At 48.9% G+C, this 21,605-nt stretch overlaps 2 protein-coding genes across 2 annotated transcripts in view; both read right to left on the bottom strand.

Moving 5' to 3' along the window:
• Positions 1 to 436: 436 nt before the first annotated feature.
• On the bottom strand, positions 437 to 2,191 carry LOC120037261 (microfibril-associated glycoprotein 4-like). Its single transcript, XM_038983437.1, has 4 exons — positions 2,119 to 2,191; positions 1,566 to 1,662; positions 1,255 to 1,422; positions 437 to 706 (listed from the first exon to the last, which is right to left on the bottom strand). The coding sequence occupies exons 1-4, from the start codon at positions 2,122 to 2,124 to the stop codon at positions 459 to 461; spliced, it is 519 nt and encodes a 172-aa protein (XP_038839365.1). The 5' UTR covers positions 2,125 to 2,191; the 3' UTR covers positions 437 to 458.
• Positions 2,192 to 2,653: 462 nt separating this feature from the next.
• LOC120037228 (neurogenic locus notch homolog protein 2-like) overlaps positions 2,654 to 21,605 on the bottom strand; it is a 40,069-nt gene continuing 21,117 nt past the window's right edge. The window contains exons 8-27 of the mRNA XM_038983407.1: positions 21,283 to 21,396; positions 19,896 to 20,009; positions 17,863 to 18,096; positions 17,277 to 17,726; positions 15,779 to 16,165; positions 15,325 to 15,553; positions 14,990 to 15,191; positions 14,384 to 14,540; positions 13,662 to 13,846; positions 13,400 to 13,532; positions 11,145 to 11,402; positions 10,926 to 11,038; positions 10,157 to 10,692; positions 9,576 to 10,051; positions 9,221 to 9,446; positions 8,845 to 9,104; positions 7,479 to 7,783; positions 7,134 to 7,281; positions 6,906 to 7,003; positions 2,654 to 6,765 (exon numbers count right to left, since the gene is read on the bottom strand). Coding sequence (XP_038839335.1) covers positions 5,275 to 6,765; positions 6,906 to 7,003; positions 7,134 to 7,281; positions 7,479 to 7,783; positions 8,845 to 9,104; positions 9,221 to 9,446; positions 9,576 to 10,051; positions 10,157 to 10,692; positions 10,926 to 11,038; positions 11,145 to 11,402; positions 13,400 to 13,532; positions 13,662 to 13,846; positions 14,384 to 14,540; positions 14,990 to 15,191; positions 15,325 to 15,553; positions 15,779 to 16,165; positions 17,277 to 17,726; positions 17,863 to 18,096; positions 19,896 to 20,009; positions 21,283 to 21,396 — 6,116 coding nt within the window. The 3' untranslated portion in view covers positions 2,654 to 5,274. The remainder of the gene's footprint in view (positions 6,766 to 6,905; positions 7,004 to 7,133; positions 7,282 to 7,478; positions 7,784 to 8,844; positions 9,105 to 9,220; positions 9,447 to 9,575; positions 10,052 to 10,156; positions 10,693 to 10,925; positions 11,039 to 11,144; positions 11,403 to 13,399; positions 13,533 to 13,661; positions 13,847 to 14,383; positions 14,541 to 14,989; positions 15,192 to 15,324; positions 15,554 to 15,778; positions 16,166 to 17,276; positions 17,727 to 17,862; positions 18,097 to 19,895; positions 20,010 to 21,282; positions 21,397 to 21,605) is intronic.

Raw genomic sequence — 21,605 nt, 5'->3', positions numbered from 1 at the left:
TTCAATTTATTAGCTTTAAAATGTTTAAACTTCACTGGCTTTCCAAATATTTTCATAATTTGAAAGGTAATATTTGAATACAAAGTGTGAGTGTGTGTCACGCCCTGACCTTAGAGATCCTTTTTATGTCTCTATTTTGGTTTGGTCAGGGTGTGAGTTGGGGTGGGTAGTCTATGTTCTATTATTTGTATTTCTATGTTTGGCTGGGTAGGGTTCTCAATCAGGGACAGCTGTCTATCGTTGTCTCTGATTGAGAACCATACTTAGGTATCCCTTTTTCCCACCTGTCTTGGTTTCTTGACTTTGTTTATGGCACATAGCCTTTAGCTTCACGGTTTGTTTTGTAGTGTTTATTGTTTTGTTCGGCGTCTTTTCTAATAAAGAGAAAATGTACGCTCACCACGTTGCACCTTGGTCCAGTTCTTTCAACGGCCGTGACAGTGTGAGAGGTTCTGAACTTATTCCACAGGCCTTATCTTCATTTCAATGGCGTTTAAAGAGTATTTATAACCTTTCCAATACACCCAGTTGATACCAATACCATAGATTGAGTCGCCCCACAGATATACCCCGTTGGGATTGACACTGTGGCATTCTCCATACCACCATCCTCCTAGATATGATTTAGCACAGTTTGAAGCGTGAGTGTCCTGGTCTTTGTCGAAGGTGGAGAACTTCTGCCCATTGTGTTCATCCATAGATTTTCCTGAAATGCAGAAGGAATTGTTCCACATTTCCATTTACAGTTGTAACGGCAGCCTTCCCTCTCTTCATGAGAAGAGGAGGTGTAGCAGGGATCGGACCAAGACGCAGCGTAGCTCATGTTCAACATGATTTTAATTACGTAAATACTGAACACTAAACAAATACAAAATAACAAATGTGGCTTACCGATACAGTCCTTTCTGGTGCAGACAAAACACAAAGACAGGAAACAACCACCCACAAATCCCCAACACAAAACAAGCCACCTATATATGATTCTCAATCAGGGACAACGATTGACAGCTGCCTCTGATTGAGAACCATATTAGGCCGAACACAGAAACAGACAAACTAGACACACAACATAGAATGCCCACCCAGCTCACGTCCTGACCAACACTAAAACAAGCACAACACACAAGAACTATGGTCAGAACGTGACAACAGTATAACTTTCTTCATACTGTATCGACCAAGTAGTCCTTTCAGATTTGTAATACTGTTATTTCACGGGAAAGGAGGAGAAATGTAAATGTTCTTTAGACTCACCGTCACCTCCATCTTTGAAGCCACTTAAATGCAGCTTGTATCCTTCATGCTCGGAGTCGACAGAGAAGGAGGAGTACTGGACGTGGACTTTAGCCCCTTCGAAGTCCTCCAGGTCCACCCTCAACTCATACTTCTTCCTCTGAGTGAGGAGATGGATGTTTTCTAGGCCTGAGGGAGAACACAAGGTGCTGGTGGAGAACATAACACGAGGTGAGTACTAAAGATAGTAATAATACACATGAACAGACATTTAATGCATTTCGTATCTCAGCATAGACATTTCAAATGTGTCCAGTGCGTCATGCTCTTACCTAACCAGTACTCTCCGGATGCCTGCCCAAACCCACTCCTGTATTGGTCCCATCCATGGTAAAAGTTCACTGTCCCATCCTTTCTCTCATGGATCACCTGGAATAGAGGGGCGTTTTGAGATTTTCCACAGAAATATGAGATGTTCCACTTCAAATGTTAATTGCACAAACAACAACATGGATTGAGCCCTGAGGTAGTGGTAGTGAAACAAACTTTGATGAAGCTCAAAAGACTATAAACAAAAGGTCTAGTCACTGTACACACTGTCCATTTCCCCCCCTCAGGTTGGTCCTCACAGCCCATGTCACAGTAGACCTGGATGGGGGAGGTTGTTCCTGCAGGGTAGATGGTGTACACTCCACTGTGTCCAAAGCCCCTTCTATACACATCAACACAATCCACTGGCATGATATCATATGGTAAGAGTATTGACTGCCACTGGGAGTAGTAGAATGAGCACATCCAAAGCCGGCAATAAATGTAAACTTGAACTTTAAGACATTATTATAGAATAATAATCCCCCACCCCCTATTCAAGGTAACCAATCTCACCTTCATTATTTCTCTGATAGGATAAAATGACCTTAGGGAAGTTGTCCAAAGTTGTGATCCTTCCTTGCTCCGAGAGTAACGTTGAAATGGAGGAAAATTATGAATAGCAAGGTCTTTGGAAGTTCAGTTTTATACCATTTAAAGAACATGCCTGTCCCTCCTTGTAGACTCATTTACTTTTGTGCAATAGTGACAGAGTGGAAATCCACTGCAAATGTGACAGAGTGGAAATTCCACCCGACATGGGCACGAACTCACAACTCTCAGCGCCGTAACAACGTACTCAAGAAGTACTGTCAATACCACTGACCCAGAAATGCTAAGGCATTTCTAAACCCAGGGAGACAGTACTTCTAGGTCTCAGGAAGGCTGTAAAGGAGATGCCTTTAACCATCCACTAAAACGGCAATCAACATCATATTCTACGTTTGAAACTATTTGCTCTATTCACATGCAATACTTAATAATTAGTACATTATTATAAGTCAAATATAAATGTGTGAAAATATGATGAATGCAAAAAGATACACAGAAATGTAGTTCCCTACAGTTTTTATTAGAAGTGACTTATTTTACAACTTTTGTCTGTAGAAAGAAACATTGTGGAACGGTTTTTTATGTACAATGATTTTTAAACTACTTTTAAACAAGTATAGGAATTAATAATGATAGAAAATATCTATGACTTCTAATAATACAAGACCAATAAAATATCAGTCACATCCTCAATTTTCACAATAATCCTAAAAGGAAGTACATTTTCTTTTTGTCCTTTTTAGTACATAATCATTTTTAGAAACACAAGATGCATCATAAACAAGTAGATCTAACCAGGACAAACATTATTTACAGACAGAAGTTGGGATATCTGAAATGTACAGACAGAGCATAGTAGTGTCGCCAGGAAAGGAAATCAAAGGAGAACAAATAAACACTTCACTAAATGAACCCTGGACTGGAATCTGAACCTAGTATTAGTCCAACCCAGAAACCTCCCAGGTCTGACTGTACTGTAGCTGGTTATAGTGAACAGGCTTGGACCAGTGAAGGAAACATAGTCATGAAATCGAACAGGGGAGGAGGATCTGATTGGCTTTCCCAGTAGTAAGTAGCCTATCCAGGGAGCAGCAGTGGTCTGGTTGTGAGGGTTAGTTGGATCCCTGGGGAGTGACATCCATAGTAAAGAGCTACCGTAGGGGGGCGCAGCACTACATAGTAGTGTTCTCTCCTTCCACGTCTTATGTCAATGTCCTCTCCGTGGCTAGTGGGGTGCAAGCTGCTAAAGATGCAGGGGAACGCTCCTCTGCATGCTATAAAATAGCACCTCCCTGAGGAGTGACAGAGCACTAACAGTCCCAACCCACCAGCCACGCCCTCACACTGACCGACTGACTGACGACTGACTGACCACGACTGGAGCGCACCAGAGTTGGAATCAGTACACAGACTTATCCGTAACTGGACCGCAGGAGAACATACCAGCACCTCAATTACCAATGGAACCGCAAGAGGATGTGCTTCTATTGGCCAACACGATAGCTAGCCTGAGTCCCAGATCTATGTGTGCGGTCTCGCATGCACAACAATGACAGAAACGGAGTCGGCAAGAGAGCACAAATAGATGTGGGACTCAGGCTACACAAAAACAGGACCAGCGGTCAACGAATTAGAATAGAGGCAGTCAAAAACATGCTATCACACTGACAGGCAACATGCAGGAATGTTGGCAGGGGAGTGGTAAAAGAATAGCAGCTGATAAACATAGCTTAGTACACCAATTAGATGTTCAAAAAGGTAACCATGGTGTCAACACATATACAGCATATAAAAAAACAAACACATAACTGAGTAAAAACCTAAACTAAAGGGCAGTGACAGGCTGATTTTAGAATTGGCATAATAATGCCCTCATCTGAATGAATATTCAGAATGAGTGAAAACAAGCAGCATGACTGAAGTAGTGATGGCAGACTGGGGGGCAAACCCTGTAGACCAGGACCAATGAGACTAATGACTAGGATGACTCGAGGCATGCCTGGGACTGACACGCAGACGGCCTGGGGGAGAACGTGGCTTAAGTCAATGGGAAGTTGAAAGTTTAACACATCAATGTTTTTGTTGAGTTGTCTGTCTGACTGAACACTGGCCAATGAATGTACTGTAATGAATGTTTAAATGCCTTCCTGGCTCTGTGTGTGGATAAGCAGAGTGCCTCATTGCAGTGTCAGAACCCCACCTCACGATCACCCTCCCAACGCTTTGTCCCGTCAAGTGCTTCAGAGCACCATCATTCTACATTCTTACACATAATACTTCTACGGAATGTAATCAGTTCTTTTTTTCCTAGTTCATCAAATCAGAACATAATATCACTAATGACAGCCAACTTAAAAGAGTACATATTTGTTCCCAAGCCAATCTGATCGTTTTACCTGTTGGCCTAAATAAATAACATCAGTCAAGAGAGGTGAGATCTCTTCCTCTTCCTGTCTGAACCCCATGTTGATCTGCCTACAGAGTGTTAGACACTGGTGGTGGTGGTGGGCTGGGTGGAGAGTGAGTGACTGAATCACTAGTCGTTTTCCTTGTAACACCATTGGACTCAGGTGAGCCCAAGACATGTGTTCCATATAACAGGTGAGTGTGAAACACTGTGTGAGAGGACCGGACAGAAAGAGGCTGAGAAAACACCTGAAAAGGCAGTTCTGAGAAACACAAAAAAACAATAAATAAAAATAAAGGAATTCCCTTCAACATTGTTGCTTTTTGCTTTCTTTTATCTACTTTTTTAAAAGTTTGTTAGTTTTTCAGGAGAGCATCCCTAAGTCTTTGAAATGAAAGACTTCGTTTTCTTCATATACTTTTTATAATAATAAAAAAACAAGTCCATCTGTGACAGAATAAGTCTTACTTCATTAAATTGTCTGTTCTTTTATATCCAGACACATTTCCCTTTACTCTTTCTCTGCAAACAACACTAGCAGACGGTCCTCGTGATAAAACACAGTCAATCCAAATCCAATGGAAATCTTGGAACCAGGCTGACGCATAAACTCCAGACACACAGGCCTTTACAGCCAGTCATCTCCTCTCTCCTCTCCCCCAGGTCTCTGTTAACCAGGTGTTAACCAGGTGTTAACCAGGTGCCTTGGGGGTTCATGCAAATACCTGCATCTTGCCGTTGGACTCCTGGACATGGGGGATCTGCGTTTGGGCAGGACCGGCCACTGCCGGGCTGGGGGTGGAGTCTGACCAATCAGACACACAGTGGGGGGAGGGGCTGGACCAGGGCTCGGGCGACTCTGGGGAGGGGGTCAGGTAGGGATGCTCGCTGGACAGGCGGAGGTAATGCTTGGGGGTGGCATCCATGGTGGAGGTGTAGCTGTGCTGGGAGGGCGGGGTGGGGTAGTCCTCCAAGCCTGCAGTGCTGCCACTGGCCTGGGGAGGAGGGGCCTGGGAGGCCTGTGGAGAGGTGGGCTGAGGGGCTGGCTGGGGCTGAGGAGGCTGCTGCTGCTGGAAGAAGGCTGGAGGGGGCTGTGTCGTCTGGGGGGTGGGTGGGGAGGAGGTGCCCATGCGGAGGCTCTGCTGGCTGGCCATGGAGTGGTTGTGGAGCTGCTGCTCTGCGATGGAGGGTAGCTTGACGGGGCTGAGGGAGATGGGCGTGCTGGCGATGACAGGCGTGGGCTGCAGCATGGCCTGCTGGGCGCTGCGGTACAGGTTCTGCTGGTGCTGCTGGTGCTGCTGGTGCTGCTGCATCATGAGGCTGTTCTGCTGCTGCTGCATGGGGCTCTGAGGGTGCATGCCCGCCTGGCTGCTGTGGACCAGGTTCACCACCTGTCCCCCGCACTGGGAGGAGGAGGGCATGCGGCTGTGCCAGTCGAAGGGCACGCTGACAGGGCTCACCAGGCCCATGTTGAGCCCCAGCTGGCCGGCGTTGAGCACGTAGCCGTGGGGGCCCTGGTTGACCTGGCTGGCCATGGACACGCGGCCCTGCATGGACATGCCTCCATCTCCCAGGTCGTTGAGCTGGGCCAGAGACACAGCGAAGGGGCCAGAGCCGTCCATCATGCTGCTGTGCACCATGGGAGTGCTGGGCACCGACATGGAGTGGAAGAGCCCCGAGGAAGGCATGGCGACCGGGGAGCAGGGGTTGGTGATGTAGCCGGCGTTGTTGGCCCCTCCGCGGGGGGAGTCCAGGGAGTCGACGGGCGACAGGGTGACAGAGCTCTCCAGCAGGGCGCTCTGCATGTCCAGGGTCAGCTTCTTGTTGCGGGCCTTAGCTGAATCCTTGAGGTTCTGGGCATGCTGCCCTCCCAGACCTGAACCCTTTGCCCCGGGGCGGCGACTCTTCTTCCCCTGGGGGGTGTTCTTCAGGCCGGGCATGAAGGCGCTGGGGGGGCACATGAGGGGGGACAGGGTGTGTCCCCCGGCCAGGTGGTGTGGGGCCCCTCCGTGGCCCTGGGGGCTCCTCACTGTGTTGTACTCATCCAGCAGCTGAACGATGTCATGGTGCATTCTCTCCTGGGCGATGTCCCGTGGCAGACGGTCCATATGGTCAGTTATCTCCCTGTTGGCAAAGTGGGCCAGGAGGACCTTGACCGCCTCACAACTACCCTCACGCGCCGCCAGGAAGAGAGGCGTCTCCTCCTAATATACAGAGAGAGAGAGAGAGAGAGAGAGAGAGAGAGAGAAATAGACATGTTGGCTCCTCAATATCTCTATATATTCAAGACTGTATGACTGTGTGGAGCTGACAGTTGTAGATATAGGTGGAGGGTTGTGTGTACCTTGAGGTCCTGCATGTCTTTGTTGGCTCCGTGCTTCAGCAGGGCCATGGTGGCCTCCACGTTGTTGACAGCAGCTGCCCAGTGCAGAGCAGATTTACCTGGGATGGGAGGAACACACACTGTTGTTACTCATCCTACCTCTTACCACGAAACACAGCATCACCATTTAACTGCATCAACTCTCTCTTCAACACACACACTCACACACTAGTTTAGCCAATCACGTACCCAATTCGTCGACAGAGTTGATGTCTGCGTGGCAGGTGATAAGTTCCTCCACCATGCCCTCTACGGCCAGGCGGGCAGCCAGGATCAGGGCGGTGGAGCCGTCGTACATACGAGAGTCCAGGTCTGTAGCTCGGGTACGGATCAGAATCTAACCAGGACAGACAGGGAGAAATAACATGTCAGTCTGGCAGATGACACAGCAGTCTACTCAGAAAGTGGGCAACCGTAAGAAGTAGCAAAGTCAAGTCTTACATGTGTAATACTGCGTATAGAAAGACAGAGGAATACATTGAGTAAGTGTGAAGATATAACATTAAACATTAAGCATCTGAAAAGTGTGTTTACCTGGAAGACCCCCTGGGCATCGGCAGCCACGGCGGCGTGTAGCGGCGTGCGCCCTGTGTTGTCCTGCGCGTTGGCGTCGGCCCCGGCGTCCAACAGCCGCTTGGCGGCGTCAGCGCGGGCGTAGCGGGCAGCCAGGTGAAGGGCGGTCTCTCCGGTGCGGTCCGTCTGGGCGGCCAATGTGGCGCCCTGGTAGATGAGGTCAGAGATGATGTTGGCAGAACACTCCTCTGACTCCTCCTCCTCGGGGAGCTCGGGCTCCAGACCGCCTCCGCAGAACGACGCCAGCATCAGAGGGGTGAAACCGTCTGGAGGGGAGAAGGACGGGAGAGGCAAAGGGTCAGTCAATGTGTCAATCAAAACACAATGGACAGGAACAGATCAAAGAGCTCAAACGTAGCAACTAAAGTAAACTCACCCCATTCCGTACAAATGTGCGCAACCGCAACATTCAAACGAGGCTACAAAGAAAACTAATGGGACTGTAGCGACTGTGTTGACTTCAAAATCGGGGGTGTGAACTAGGTTTCTATTCAAGCGTTGATCGACATGGTAATGGCTCTATAGTATTGGAGAAAAGTTGAAAAAACGGACCCTCCGTTACATCGTGACGTGTCATGTCGTAACGTACAGCACGCATAAAGCAACTACTTCTGACTTACAATCTCTCTCCAACAGGTGTAGCACTTCTCTCATCGTTTAAAAACAAGAAATGGACAGTGACGGGGGTAAGGAGAGGATACCTAGTCATTTTTTGCGTCATCATTGCATGCGATCATCATTCTCAAAGCCGCTGTTTACTTCTAAGATCACTTTAGCACCGCCCTAAAAACCAGATTCAAATTCGACACAAACCTTCAAATAGGTATGTAATGACACATTATATAAACTCTTTATAGTGTTTTATTTACATTTTAGAGGCGATAAGGTGATAAGTTGGATAGATCGAGTGAAAAAAAGCAATTTTCCCACACAACATCTCTCCTTCTCACTATCACGCATTAGTTTCGCTTCCCCACCCGTCATTTTTAAAAAGACCCGACGGGGCTCATTGCCTGCTTGAATTATGCAGAAACTGGCAGCGTTTAGGTCATGTAATTGATTCTGTTGGAAAGGGGATAAATTGTGCTTTACAATGGTATTGACATTACAGTTGATCTGGAAGTATTACGTTTTTGGGGCGCTTAAATAAGGGCAATTGTACGGACCAAGGCGATGTACGAGTTTACGTTAACAATAAACACCGGAAATACGAATCAGGAGGAGTGGTTTTTAAAGGATATACTACAGCCTCAAGGATTCCAGTCCAGACACATACAACACTGCTCATGACACAACGACGCTCCATGTGATTCATTTCAATACTGACCAGGTCCTCGGACGTTGACGTCCATGCAGTCCTGGTCGAACTCTCCCTGGGGCGGGGTGAGGGCCATGGAGGGGGGCATGCGGATGTCTGCAGCCGCTAGGTGGTGCTGGGTCCACTGTCTACAGTCTACAGTGTCTTCACTGTCTGACAGGATGCTGGGCTCCTCAACCTTCAGTCTCTTGGCCTCGGGGCAGTCTGTGTCGATCCACGAGTCACTGTGGTCACCAAGCAGAGACTCCTCCACCGTCTTGGGCATGTATCTGGAGAGAGACAGGTAACACACAGTCACACTACCATAGTGGAGCAGATACATTGATTTGGAGTCACCATAGGAGTGCTGTAAGTGTACTGAGGACACAACAGTGTGGTTACTCACTTCATGCCCAGTGCATCCTGGCCTAAGGGTTCCCTGCGGTTCTTGTTGCTGCTGGGTTCCTTCTTGGGGAAGAAGCCCTCGGGGAACCACAGGGTGCTGTGTTCTCTCTTCCTGCGGCCAATCAGCACGCCCACCACCAGGATGACCAATAGGAACAGGGCTGCCATGCCCACCAGCATCAGCTTGCCCCACTCTGGCATGTCTACAGGGCCTTGCATCTTCTCACCTACATGTTATAACAAGGACTTTAGTATACGAGCTGTGGTTACAGTATTTGATGGAGAAATGACATGTATATAAATGTTTGTAACGTTATCTCTGTATCCTGGTATAGTGTCAGTGGGTTTCTGCTCACCGCGGACTTCTTTGATGGGGTAGGGGAAGTGGAGCATCTCCACGGCTGACAGGGCTCCCAGGTAGTCTGCTGCGCTGTCTGCCGACGGGAAACAGTCGTCAGACCGCTGGGAACACAGACGGTTGTCTATCTCCAGGTACACTATGGACCCAATGACCTCCTGGTGGGGCTGCAGCTCTCGTTTGATGCGCGCCTCTTTGCCGGTGTACGGATGGATCATGGGCTCTCCGTTGTGGTCCAGGTGGAAGCGCAGGGTGGTTCTCAGGATGGCGCTGAGCTTCTGCAGGAAGGCAGGGGCCGTATTCACGAGTTCGTCCGGGGGTAGCAGGACCACCAGGACCAGCACCCCGTCAGCCAGGTTCTCTGGAACCTTCCCTGCACAGTCCAGACCGTCCCAGCCACACTCCTCTGAGTTACAGCCCTGGTCACAGCGGCCGTCAGCGTAGTGGTCGATGCAGTACGCCTCGTAGATGGGACTGGTGGAGACAGAGAGTTACAGAGATCAGCTTAGAGGGTTTCATATAGAGGGTAAGGTGAAAGAATGAGAGTCCAGAACAGAATGCTGGTGGTGGAGTACTTACTTGCAGATTTTCTCCTTGTTCTTGCAGTCAAAGTTGTCGTAGAGGCAGTCGGCGTTGTTGCACGACTCGTCACACTGGCTGTTGTTGAAGACACGCCAGCAGCGCGGGTCGGTGCAGCGCGCCCACGGGTTCACCGCCAGCGAGCAGTCGCCCCCGTCCCAGCGGCAGGGGAATGTGTTGCACTCCTTGTCGCAGACACCGTCGTTGGCCTTGCCGTGGCAGTCGGCCAGGGTGCAGGCGGGCGGCGGAAGGGTCTCTACCAGCCTGGTGCTGCCCTGCTCGCAGCGCTTGCCCGTCCAGCCTTGGGCACACTGGCAGAGGAAGAAGGGGAAGCTGGTCTCCTCGGTGCAGAGGCCTCCGTTGCGGCACGGCTGGGAGGAGCAGCCCTCGTTACTACGGTGCTGGCACTGGGGCCCGGCGTAGCCTGTCAGGCAGGTACAGCGGGCGCCCCGCGTGGTCAGAGCACAACTACCTCCATTATAGCAAGACAACTCCCGACACGTCATCCTCCTCTCACAGTTGTTCCCAGCATAGCCCTGAGGAGGGAGAACAATCACATACAACGGCAGTGTGGGTAAGAAACAGATGTGGTCAACTACAGGACGGTAGCATGGTAATAAATCCAGGGGGCTTTGACATATGGTTCTAGGTTATCCTCTGTGAGCAGGGAAGTTCAGGGAGACAGAGATGGTTGTAGAAATATCAGCTGTTTCCACAGGCGGACTAGACACTGGGTAAAAGTGTGCGACAGTGACATGTTGATACTTACCAGCTGACAGGTACAGGCGTATCCAAGGGCTGAGCTGCTGGAGACAGAACAGGCCCCTCCGTTCTGACAGGGCTGAGACTCGCACACACTGAACCTGCTCTGGCACCGCCGACCTGCACACAATAACACACACACACGTTAGAGTGGCGCAAACAGATACAAACACACACATTTATATACACAACAATACGACTATACACACAAGCGCACCCTCCTTACCTGTGAAGCCGGGCTTGCAGACACACTGGTAGTCGTTGGGGAGCTGGATGCAGTCCAGACTGTTGGCGGGGCTGCAGGGGTTGGAGTGACACTCGTTGATGTCCCCCTCACACCTCTCTCCAGTGAAGCCAGGGGGACAGTTACAGCGGTAGCCCCCCACCCTGTCCACACAGGTACCGTTGTTCAGACACTTAGGAGGAGTCCCGCGCAGCCTCAGAGGAGGAGCACAGTCATCCTCGTTGATCTCACACAGAACACCTGTAGGAGAGATGGACAGCTATCAATATTGAGTATGTTTACATGCACACTAGTAATGAAATATCAAACGGATTATGGCAGTAGGCAGAGTATGGCATTAGTCATGTAAACACCTTACTCTGCTTATCTTAATCAGCGTAAGGTTATAATGGTAGTAAGCATACGCCGATTAAAACACCTGGTTTTCTGAGCAATCTTCTCTAATTATTAGGACATGTTAACGGCTTAATCTGACTTTCAGTAGTGTATTTGATCTGTACATGTACCAGGCAGCACCAGTAGTGTATTTGATCTGTACATGTACCAGGCAGCACCAGTAGTGTATTTGATCTGTACATGTACCAGGCAGCACCAGTAGTGTATTTGATCTGTACATGTACCAGGCAGCACCAGTAGTGTATTTGATCTGTACATGTACCAGGCAGCACCAGTAGTGTATTTGATCTGTACATGTACCAGGCAGCACCAGCAGTGTATTTGATCTGTACATGTACCAGGCAGCACCAGTAGTGTATTTGATCTGTACATGTACCAGGCAGCACCAGCAGGGTATTTGATCTGTACATGTACCAGGCAGCACCAGCAGCCCAGCCTCCCTTCTGCACGAGTGAAGTGAGTTCGGAAAAGCTGAAAGTATGCATCCCAGAAGTAGCTTTCACATACAAACTTTACATGTCCAAACTCAGATAGGGAAGTCTATCAAATAGGCCTCCCAAAAATAACATGGCCGCTGTGGTAGACAGTTTATTTTGATTGGCAATTTTCTGCATTCATCAAAGTTCTATCGGGCAGCCTGATTTCAGATGTGTCCATGCAAACAGGATTATTAGGGAAATCGTTCTTCTTGCAAAGCATGTAAATGTTTTAAACTAACTAATATGTTAATCTGACTATCCACAATACTCGTATTATTGTGTGCATGTAACTATACTCACTATAGGATTCTCTCCTCTTTATTCACTTCACAAGGAAATAACGGTACACGTTGTGAGTATGGAAGAGAACATGGTGTGAGTATGGAAGAGGACACGTTGTGAGTATGGAAGAGGACACGTTGTGAGTATGGAAGAGGACATGTTGTGAGTATGGAAGAGAACATTTTGTGAGTATGGAAGAGAACATGGTGTGAGTATGGAAGAGAACATTTTGTGAGTATGGAAGAGGACACGTTGTGAGTATGGAAGAGGACATGTTGTGAGTATGGAAGAGAACATTTTGTGAGTATGGAAGAGGACATGTTGTGAGTATGGAAGAGGACACGTTGTGAGTATGGAAGAGGACACGCTGTGAGTATGGAAGAGAACATGTTGTGAGTATGGAAGAGGACATGTTGTGAGTATGGAAGAGGACACGTTGTGAGTATGGAAGAGGACACGCTGTGAGTATGGAAGAGAACATGTTGTGAGTATGGAAGAGGACATGTTGTGAGTATGGAAGAGGACACGCTGTGAGTATGGAAGAGGACATGTTGTGAGTATGGAAGAGGACATGTTGTGAGTATGGAAGAGGACACGCTGTGAGTATGGAAGAGGACATGTTGTGAGTATGGAAGAGGACATGTTGTGAGTATGGAAGAGGACATGTTGTGAGTATGGAAGAGGACATGTTGTGAGTATGGAAGAGGACATGTTGTGAGTATGGAAGAGGACATGTTGTGAGTATGGAAGAGGACATGTTGTGAGTATGGAAGAGGACATGTTGTGAGTATGGAAGAGAACATGTTGTGAGTATGGAAGAGGACATGTTGTGAGTATGGAAGAGGACATGTTGTGAGGCCAGAAGAGGACATGTTGTGAGTACAGAAGAGGACATGTTGTGAGTATGGAAGAGGACATGTTGTGAGTATGGAAGAGGACAGGTTGTGAGTATAGAAGAGGACATGTTGTGAGTATGGAAGAGGACATGTTGTGAGTATGGAAGAGGACAGGTTGTGAGTACAGAAGAGGACATGGGTGAGTACAGAAGAGGACATGGGTGAGGACATGAAGAGGACATACCCAAGGTGCCAGGTGGGCAGGAGCAGATGTAGTGTCCCACCAGGTCAATGCAGGTGCCACCGTTCTGACACGGGTGAGACTGGCACTCGTTGACCTCCATCTCACAGTTCTCTCCGGTGTAGCCCGGCATACACTGTAGGGCCATAGACACATACCATTAACATCATATCTACAACCATATTACAACATCAACACATTCACGTCAGAGTTATTAGACAAACTGCAGTTTATACACAATTCTGACTTGACTAATCCGACTCACGTCACACTGGTATCCTCCCACGTAGCCCCTGCAGGTGGCGCCGTTGCGACAGTGTTTGTCCTCACAGTGGTCCACCTGGCTCTCACAGTAGCTGTCTGTGTAGTCTGTGGGACACTTACAGTAGTGGGTGTTGCCTGTGTTGACACAGTGACCTCCGTGATGACACAGCTCGTCTGTCTGGAGGCCTGGGAGCAGACAAGAGACGGGGACGGTTATACCACGGTATAAATACAAACACATACTGCATACATGCGCTAAACCAGGGGTGTCAAACATACGTCCTGTGGGTGGTTTGAGTAAAACAAAATATATATGTACGAACTCAATATACTTTAAAATGACTAAAACCAAATGGAAACAGTGTAGTAATGATAATGGACCTACATTCATACAGTTTCTTGATTGTTTCCAGCTCGCTAATAATCACCAAAATGAGGCTAGACCGTCAGGGAGCATCAGAAAATCCCACAACTATGGATAGAGGACAATTCTTTGCTAACTTTGATGGAGAGGAAATATAAAGATGTGTGTGACCCTCTGGACCTCGTTGAAGACCGAATGCGGCCCCTGGGGCAAAATGAGTTTGACACCGCTGCGCTAAACACTTACAGTAAACACACACACACACACACACACACACACACACACACACACACACACACACACACACACACACACACACACACACACACAAATAACAAGAACAGAGCATGCGCCCGTACCTCTCTTGAGCGCGGCAACCTCACAGGAAACCCCAGGGATGTCACAGTAGCGTCCAGACCAGCCTCCCAGACACTCACAGGAGAAGGAGGCGTCCTTCTGACGACAGCGCCCTCCGTTCTGACAGGGAGACGAGCGTCTGCACCAGTCCACTGGCATCTGGAGACACAGAGAAGAGAACCAGCTTAACACCACAGTATCTGAACATGTGTTTGTATTAATGCTTTCTGGATTAGTATAGAATAGTATAGAATAGTATAGAATAGTATAGAAAAGAATAGTATAGAATATAATAGATTAGCATAGTATAGAAAATAATGGAAAAGTATAGAATATAATAGTATAGAAAAGAATAGTAAAGAATAGAATATAGTAGTATCATATAGAATAGTATAGAATATTATAGTATAGTATAGAAAAGAATAGTATAGAATATAATAGTATAGTATAGAAAAGAATAGTATAGAATATAATAGTATTGTGTAGCAAAAAATAGTATAGAATATAATAGTATAGAATAGTATAGAACAGAATAGTATAGAATATAAAATATTGTATAGAATATAATTGTATAGTATATAATAGTATAGTATATGCTGTGTGTGTACCTGGCAGCGGTTGCCTGTGTATCCCTTGGGGCAGGAGCAGCGGAAGGACTCCAGAGCGTCCTGGCAGACCCCTCCGTTGAGGCAGGGCTGGGAGTCACACTCATTCACCTCATACTGGCAGTGGGAGCCTGTGAAGCCTGAGCGACAGGTACAGGAGTAGCCGTTGATCTTGTCTGTACAGGTACCTCCGTTGAAGCATGAGCTGTGGGTGTAGGGTAAAATATAGTTAAATCATCACTGCTGATCCATTCTGCACACATCAGAACACGCACTGTTTCAAAGGTCACAAAGGGCACACGTGCACGCACACAAACACAGCGGACTATGAGACTCACCTTTCAGTGCAGTCTGGGATGTTGGTCTCACAGTTAATGCCAGTGAAGCCAGGTCTGCAGGTGCAGGTGTAGCTGTTGACGTAGTCTGTGCAGGTGCCTCCGTTCTTACAGGGGGCGCTCTGACACTCGTTCACCTCCACGGCACAGCGAGGCCCCGTGAAGCCTGGCAGACAGCTGCAGCGGAACGAGTTCACACCGTCCGTACAGGAACCCCCACTCAGACACGGGTCTGCAGGAAGACAGAGAGAGAGAGAGAGAGGGGTTAGGGATGGAGGGAGAGGAGGATGATATGTCTATACAGTACTATAGTTCTATGGATAATGTGATAAACTGGAGTTGGAGGAAGTAGAAGCAGATATGGAGGCCAGTATTGTACAGCAGCAGCAGAGACTGTGGTCCTATGGATAATGAAGTACAGTAATAGAATATTGCTAGTCTCTCATTGGTCACTCACTAGGGGCACAGTCATTGATGTCCGTCTCACAGTTGGGTCCGGTGAAGCCGCCGCGGCAGGAGCACACAAACCCTCCCAGTGTGTTGGTGCAGGTACCACGGTTCTTACACGGGTTGGCGATGCACTCGTTCACGTCAATGTTGCACAGCTGACCTTGCCATCCTTGCTGGCAGTTGCACTGGTAGCCCAGGTAGTCAGGTGTGTTGGTGCACAGGGCATGGTTGGCGCAGGGGTTGGGGGAGCAGGGGGTGAGCACGTCGGCACAGGTGGGCCCGCTGTAGGGCAGCTCACACAGACAGGTGAAACTGGCCACGCCGTCCACACACGTGCCCTGGTTCAGACACGGACTGGACGAACATTCGTTGATGTTTACCTGGCACAGGTTACCTAGGCAACGCAGGACAGAGCGAACACAAGGGAGATGCGTTAGATTACGATACAGAGTAGAGTCATTGAGTAGGTTCATTTAACATGGGGATAAACCTTACTAAGTAAACTCTGTCACTCTCTGCAGTTCTTTTAGATATACACTAGGGGGCGTTATGGGACCCTTTATGGATGATCTGGAAACCAAACCAAACAAGGCCTCTTGAGTTGTGTGAAGCATCAGTTGGCATGAGAACAACGTACAGAAGTTTACACGGTCTGTAGATGTTCAAATGTTTTGGTGCATACATGCATCTCCAAGTTTATTTTCAAACAGTCATTGGTGTTTATCTACCATGTGTGTGTATACTGTGAGAGTGTATACATCACGGGTGCCTGGTGTATGTTTGTAGTGCCTCTGTGTGTCTAGAGTCAGGGTTCGGAATAGAGATAGGGTTTGGGGTAGAGTCAGGGTTAGGGATAGAGTCAGGGTTAGGGATCGAGTCAGGGTTAGGGATAGAGATAGGGTTTGGGGTAGAGCCAGGGTTAGGGGTAGAGATAGGGTTAGGGATAGAGATAGGGTTAGGGATAGAGATAGGGTTAGAGAGAGGGTTAGGGATAGAGATAGGGTTAGGGATAGAGATAGGGTTAGGGATAGAGATAGGGTTAGGGATAGAGATAGGGTTAGGGATAGATATAGGGTTAGAGAGAGGGTTAGGGATAGAGATAGGGTTAGGGATAGAGATAGGGTTAGGGATAGAGTTTGGGATAGAGATAGGGTTAGGGATAAGGTTAGGGATAGAGATAGGGTTAGGGTTAGGGATAGATATAGGGTTTGGGATAGAGATAGGGTTAGGGATAGAGATAGGGTTAGGGATAGATATAGGGTTTGGGATAGAGATAGGGTTAGGGTTAGGGATAGAGATAGGGTTAGGGATAGGGTTAGGGATAGAGTTAGGGATAGATATAGGGTTTGGGATAGAGATAGGGTTAAGGTTAGGGATAGAGATAGGGTTAGGCGTAGAGATAGGGCTAATTAGGGATAGAGATAGGGTTAGGGATAGAGATAGGGTTGGGGATAGAGATAGGGTCGGGGATAGAGATAAGGTTTGGGGTAGGACAGCAGGCTCACCTCTGAAGCCCTGGCGACACTTGCAGGTGAATCCGTTCAGCTGATCAATGCAGGTGCCAGCGTTCTGACAGGGGCTGGGCAGACAGTCATTACGATCTAGGTCACAGTTCTTCCCCACCCAGCCGGGCTCACAGTCACAGCGGTAGCCGTTGATGTCATCTCTGCAGGCGCCGTGCACACAGGGGTTGCTGCCACACTCGTCCACCTGGGAGAAACAGTAGGGAGGCTGGAAGCCCTCGGGACACTGGCAGTGGAAGCCGTTCTCCTCGTCCACACACGTCCCCCCGTTCCGGCAGGGTCCGGACGAGCACTCGTCCATCTCCACGTTGCACAGAGGGCCGGTGAAGCCTGGTTTGCACACGCAGTCGTAGCGGTTGATGCCGTCCTTGCAGATGCCATAGTCACATGGTTTGCTGGCGCAGTCATCAAAGTTAATCTCACAGTTGGTACCTGTGTGTACAAGAGAGAGAACGCCAATCAAACAGCAGTACTATGACAGAGACCCCAGCAGAAAATCTGTGTCTATAACCAGAATAAAGTAGAAGATATTTAGTGTTATGAATCTCTGTTGGTACTGCTCTCTCACCTGAGGTACCATGCTGACACTGGCAGATGTACTTGTTGACCAGGTCCACACACTTGCCCCCATTCTGGCAGGGGTTACTGTGGCACTCGTTCAGCTGGTTCTCGCAGCGGTAGCCCGTGTAGCCCGCCTCACAGTTACACGTGTAGCTGGCGATGCCGTCCACGCAGGTGCCGTGGTGGCACGGGTCGGGCTGGCAGTTGTTGGTGTTGCTCTCGCACAGTGTGCCCTCGTACCCTTGGGGGAGAGACAACAGGAATTAGAACAGGCCTCCTGGGGTTTCTTTGCGTCTCACTCTTCATCTTTTAGATAGTTATTTCTCTTTAAATCTGCCTGCCACCTCTCCTCATCCAAACCCCTCCTACCATTTCCCCTCTCCCATTCACTTCTCTCCATCTCCACTTCCCTCTTTATCCCTTTATATTTCCTCCCCCTATTTCCCACTCTTTCTCTCTCTATGAAAGCTTCTACAGTTTGGAGTTCTGGGCCCCGTGGTTTCCATGCCGACGGTGGTGTGTCTGTGTGAGACTGAGCAGTGTTAGTTGGTTCGTTAGAGTGCAGAGCAGAGCCGTGTGGTGGTGCAGAGCGAGTTGAGCGCTGCTGTGCCGGGTGCTAGGTAGGCCCCATCGTGCTGTGGGCCAGGGCCTTGCGGTGTAGAAGGAGTAGGGCCCTTGACAAGGCTCACAGGCCTGGCTTTGTTCCCACCGGGGACAATGGGCCACGCCACGTCTAACAGGGCCACTTCACTCAACAACAGAGGGGGGGGGGGAACGACGACACAGGGAATACCAAGCAGCTGGCCACCGCTAAACAATGCAACAGATACCCCCATACACACACATAGACACAGCCTCCGACAAACACACACACAAACACACACACTAGACCTACTAACACAAACACACCTGCTCAAGAAACAGCTAAAAACACTGTAGCTGAGCTGTTCACAGTCTTACACATAGATGTTAATATGAATAGGAATGATCTTGAGTGAGCTAAGATATACCATAAGGCCAGTGCAGCGTGTTGGAGTGTGCGGGGGTATGTATTGTGGGGTACAGAGGAACAGATGTCGGGGGGGATGACCAGCCCTAACCCCCCGCACCCCCAGCAGCTGCTGGCCCTGGGTGACCCTGTGTGTGATCCTGGGGTCCGAGGGACCAGCTGGGGAGAAGAGGGGGATTAGGGGCCTCAGTCCAGTCTCAACCCCAGCCCAGTCTCAACCCCAGCCCAGTCTCAAGCCAAGCCCAGTCTCAACCCCAGCCCAGTCTCAATCCAAGCCCAGTCTCAACCCCAGCCCAGTCTCAACCCCAGCCCAGTCTCAACCCCAGTCCAGTCTAAACCCTAGCGTAGTCTCAACCCCAGCCCAGTCTCAACCCCAGCCCAGTCTCAACCTCAGTCCAGTCTCAACCCCAGCCCAGTCTCAACTCCAGCCCAGTCTCAACCCCAGCCCAGTCTCAACCCCAGCCCAGTCTCAATCCAATCCAAGCCCAGTCTCAACCCCAGCCCAGTCTCAACCCCAGTCCAGTCTCAACCCAAGGCCAGTCTCAACCCCAGCCCAGTCTCAACCCCAGCCCAGTCTCAACCCCAGCCCAGTCTCAATCCAAGCCCAGTCTCAACCCCAGCCCAGTCTCAACCCCAGCCCAGTCTCAACCCCAGCCCAGTCTAAACCCTAGCGTAGTCTCAACCCCAGCCCAGTCTCAACCCCAGCCCAGTCTCAACCCCAGCCCAGTCTCAACCCAAGCTCAGCCTCAGTCCATCTCCAGCACATCTCCAGCAACAGTCTCCCAGGTCCAGTCCAACCAGCAGTCTGAGGCCGCAACAGACACACAACCAGGGAGTCATCTGACCCGACTATCACTGACTCTCACTGAGACCATCACCATCTATAACCCCTATAGAGGTGAGGGGACAGACCTGCCTGCTGTAGGGGCTGACTGTCAGTCTAGGACCACTCATGTATGTACACACTGACACACACAAACACAGAACACACACACGGACATAAAGAAATCGACATTATTATTGCTCCTTACCTTCAGCACAGCGGCACTCGTATCCGTTGGGCCGGTCGTAACACTTGGCTCCGTTCTGGCAGGGCGTGCTAGCGCACTCATCAATGTCGATCTGACACATGGTGCCAGTAAACCCTGGGACAGGCAAATACAGAGGTGAAGGGTCAGAGAAAAGCTCCAGTAGACGGGTCCACAGTGAGGTCAGCCAGAGGTCTCCAGGCTAGGTTAGGTGTGGGACGTCTGTACAGTGGGATGGTAAGGTTCTAACGTGTCTGGACAGGGTGATCCATGGACTTGAAATGTCTACTGTGATCTATAGTGTAGGACCTAAACATGGTTCTGGAGAGGGTTAGGTTCGGCAATGTCTAGAATCTGCAGTGTTCTGTTACGTCTGGACTATGATGCATTCTGGGATGTCTGGTGAATTTGAGAATGTCTGGACTCTTAAGGACTATGTTGTGTTCTGGAATGTCTGCTAATGTCAAGTCACGGTTCCAACTTCCAACATGTCTACCAATCGCTTAACCCAGCAAGATGTTATCTCCCACATGCTTACCATTTAAATGGATTTCTTGCCCCGACATTAATGTAAATGTCAAACCAGAATAGTGAGTATGGTTAATGCCTTGGTCTAGCTGAGCCATTTCATCTTGTACACGTTCTTCTACAGTGTCTGAAACAGCTCGTTCTCAATTTGTTGAGATGGAAACACCAAAATAGGCTTTAAATGAACTTGTATTCCATGTCTGAGAAAAGGTTTGGCTGGCAAAGCAACAGAAATCAATGGGGAAGGGGCCCTTGGAGGAGTCAATTGGTGCGGTCGGTTTAGGAATACCTAGTGGTGATTAACAGTGTGAGGAGGATGGACCTGGTCTGTGTCTCTGTGTGTCTGTGTTGCTGCTTGGGGCAGGAGGTTAGAGGGGGAGAGACAGTGGGATTGTTTTCTCTCTCAGGGACCCCCCCTCCCTGCCTGCATCAGCTACACAGGCTCAATAGCTAGATGGGGGGTGAGGGGGGATGTCTGCCCCAGATGTAAATTGCCAACCTGAATAAGAATCTCATTAGTAGGACTGCTGTCCCTTCCACATTCCACCATAGATGGGGAGAGGAAGGGGGAGGGGTTGTGGGGGGTCACAATAGTGTCTTTGTTCAGTGGAAAGGATAGGCAGGCTGCCTCTGGGGCCTGCGTGGCTTTTATGACTGGGCTTGGTTGCTCTAAACTCCCATCAGACAAAACTAGCAAGAGGAGCACTGATTCACAGGGACATTTAACTCTACATCTCACACCCGTTCGGTTCACACTGACCAACACCGGCACAGGTCAGCTATTTTCATTCATGAAAGGCTGGAGAGGTTCTTTGCTGTATCTCAACAGCTCAGAGAGACTCAGACATGAAACGGGTCTTACCTGGCTGACAGGTGCATGTGAAGCCGTTGACCATGTCCCGGCAGATACCGTCGTTCACACAAGGGTTGCTCTCACACTCATCCACATCCACCTCACAGTAGGTCCCCATGTAGCCTGGAAAGTAAATACGCATATATATATATATTTTAACATATATTTATTGGATTTTCAAACAGGACAATCAACATCATTATTAAAGAACACCCCCCTGCATATACATTATTAAAACAAATATCAAAGATCATAGTTATTCATAAAATACAAAAATGTGAAGTGAAAAACGATTCATCTGGGCCTTCTATGTCCAGGAGACATGACTATAT

Source organism: Salvelinus namaycush, chromosome 3, assembly GCF_016432855.1.
Source record: "Salvelinus namaycush isolate Seneca chromosome 3, SaNama_1.0, whole genome shotgun sequence".
In the NCBI taxonomy this organism is placed as follows: Eukaryota; Metazoa; Chordata; class Actinopteri; order Salmoniformes; family Salmonidae; genus Salvelinus; species Salvelinus namaycush.
Note: the sequence above shows the minus strand (reverse complement) of the source record. Positions and strands in the feature narration are given on the sequence as shown.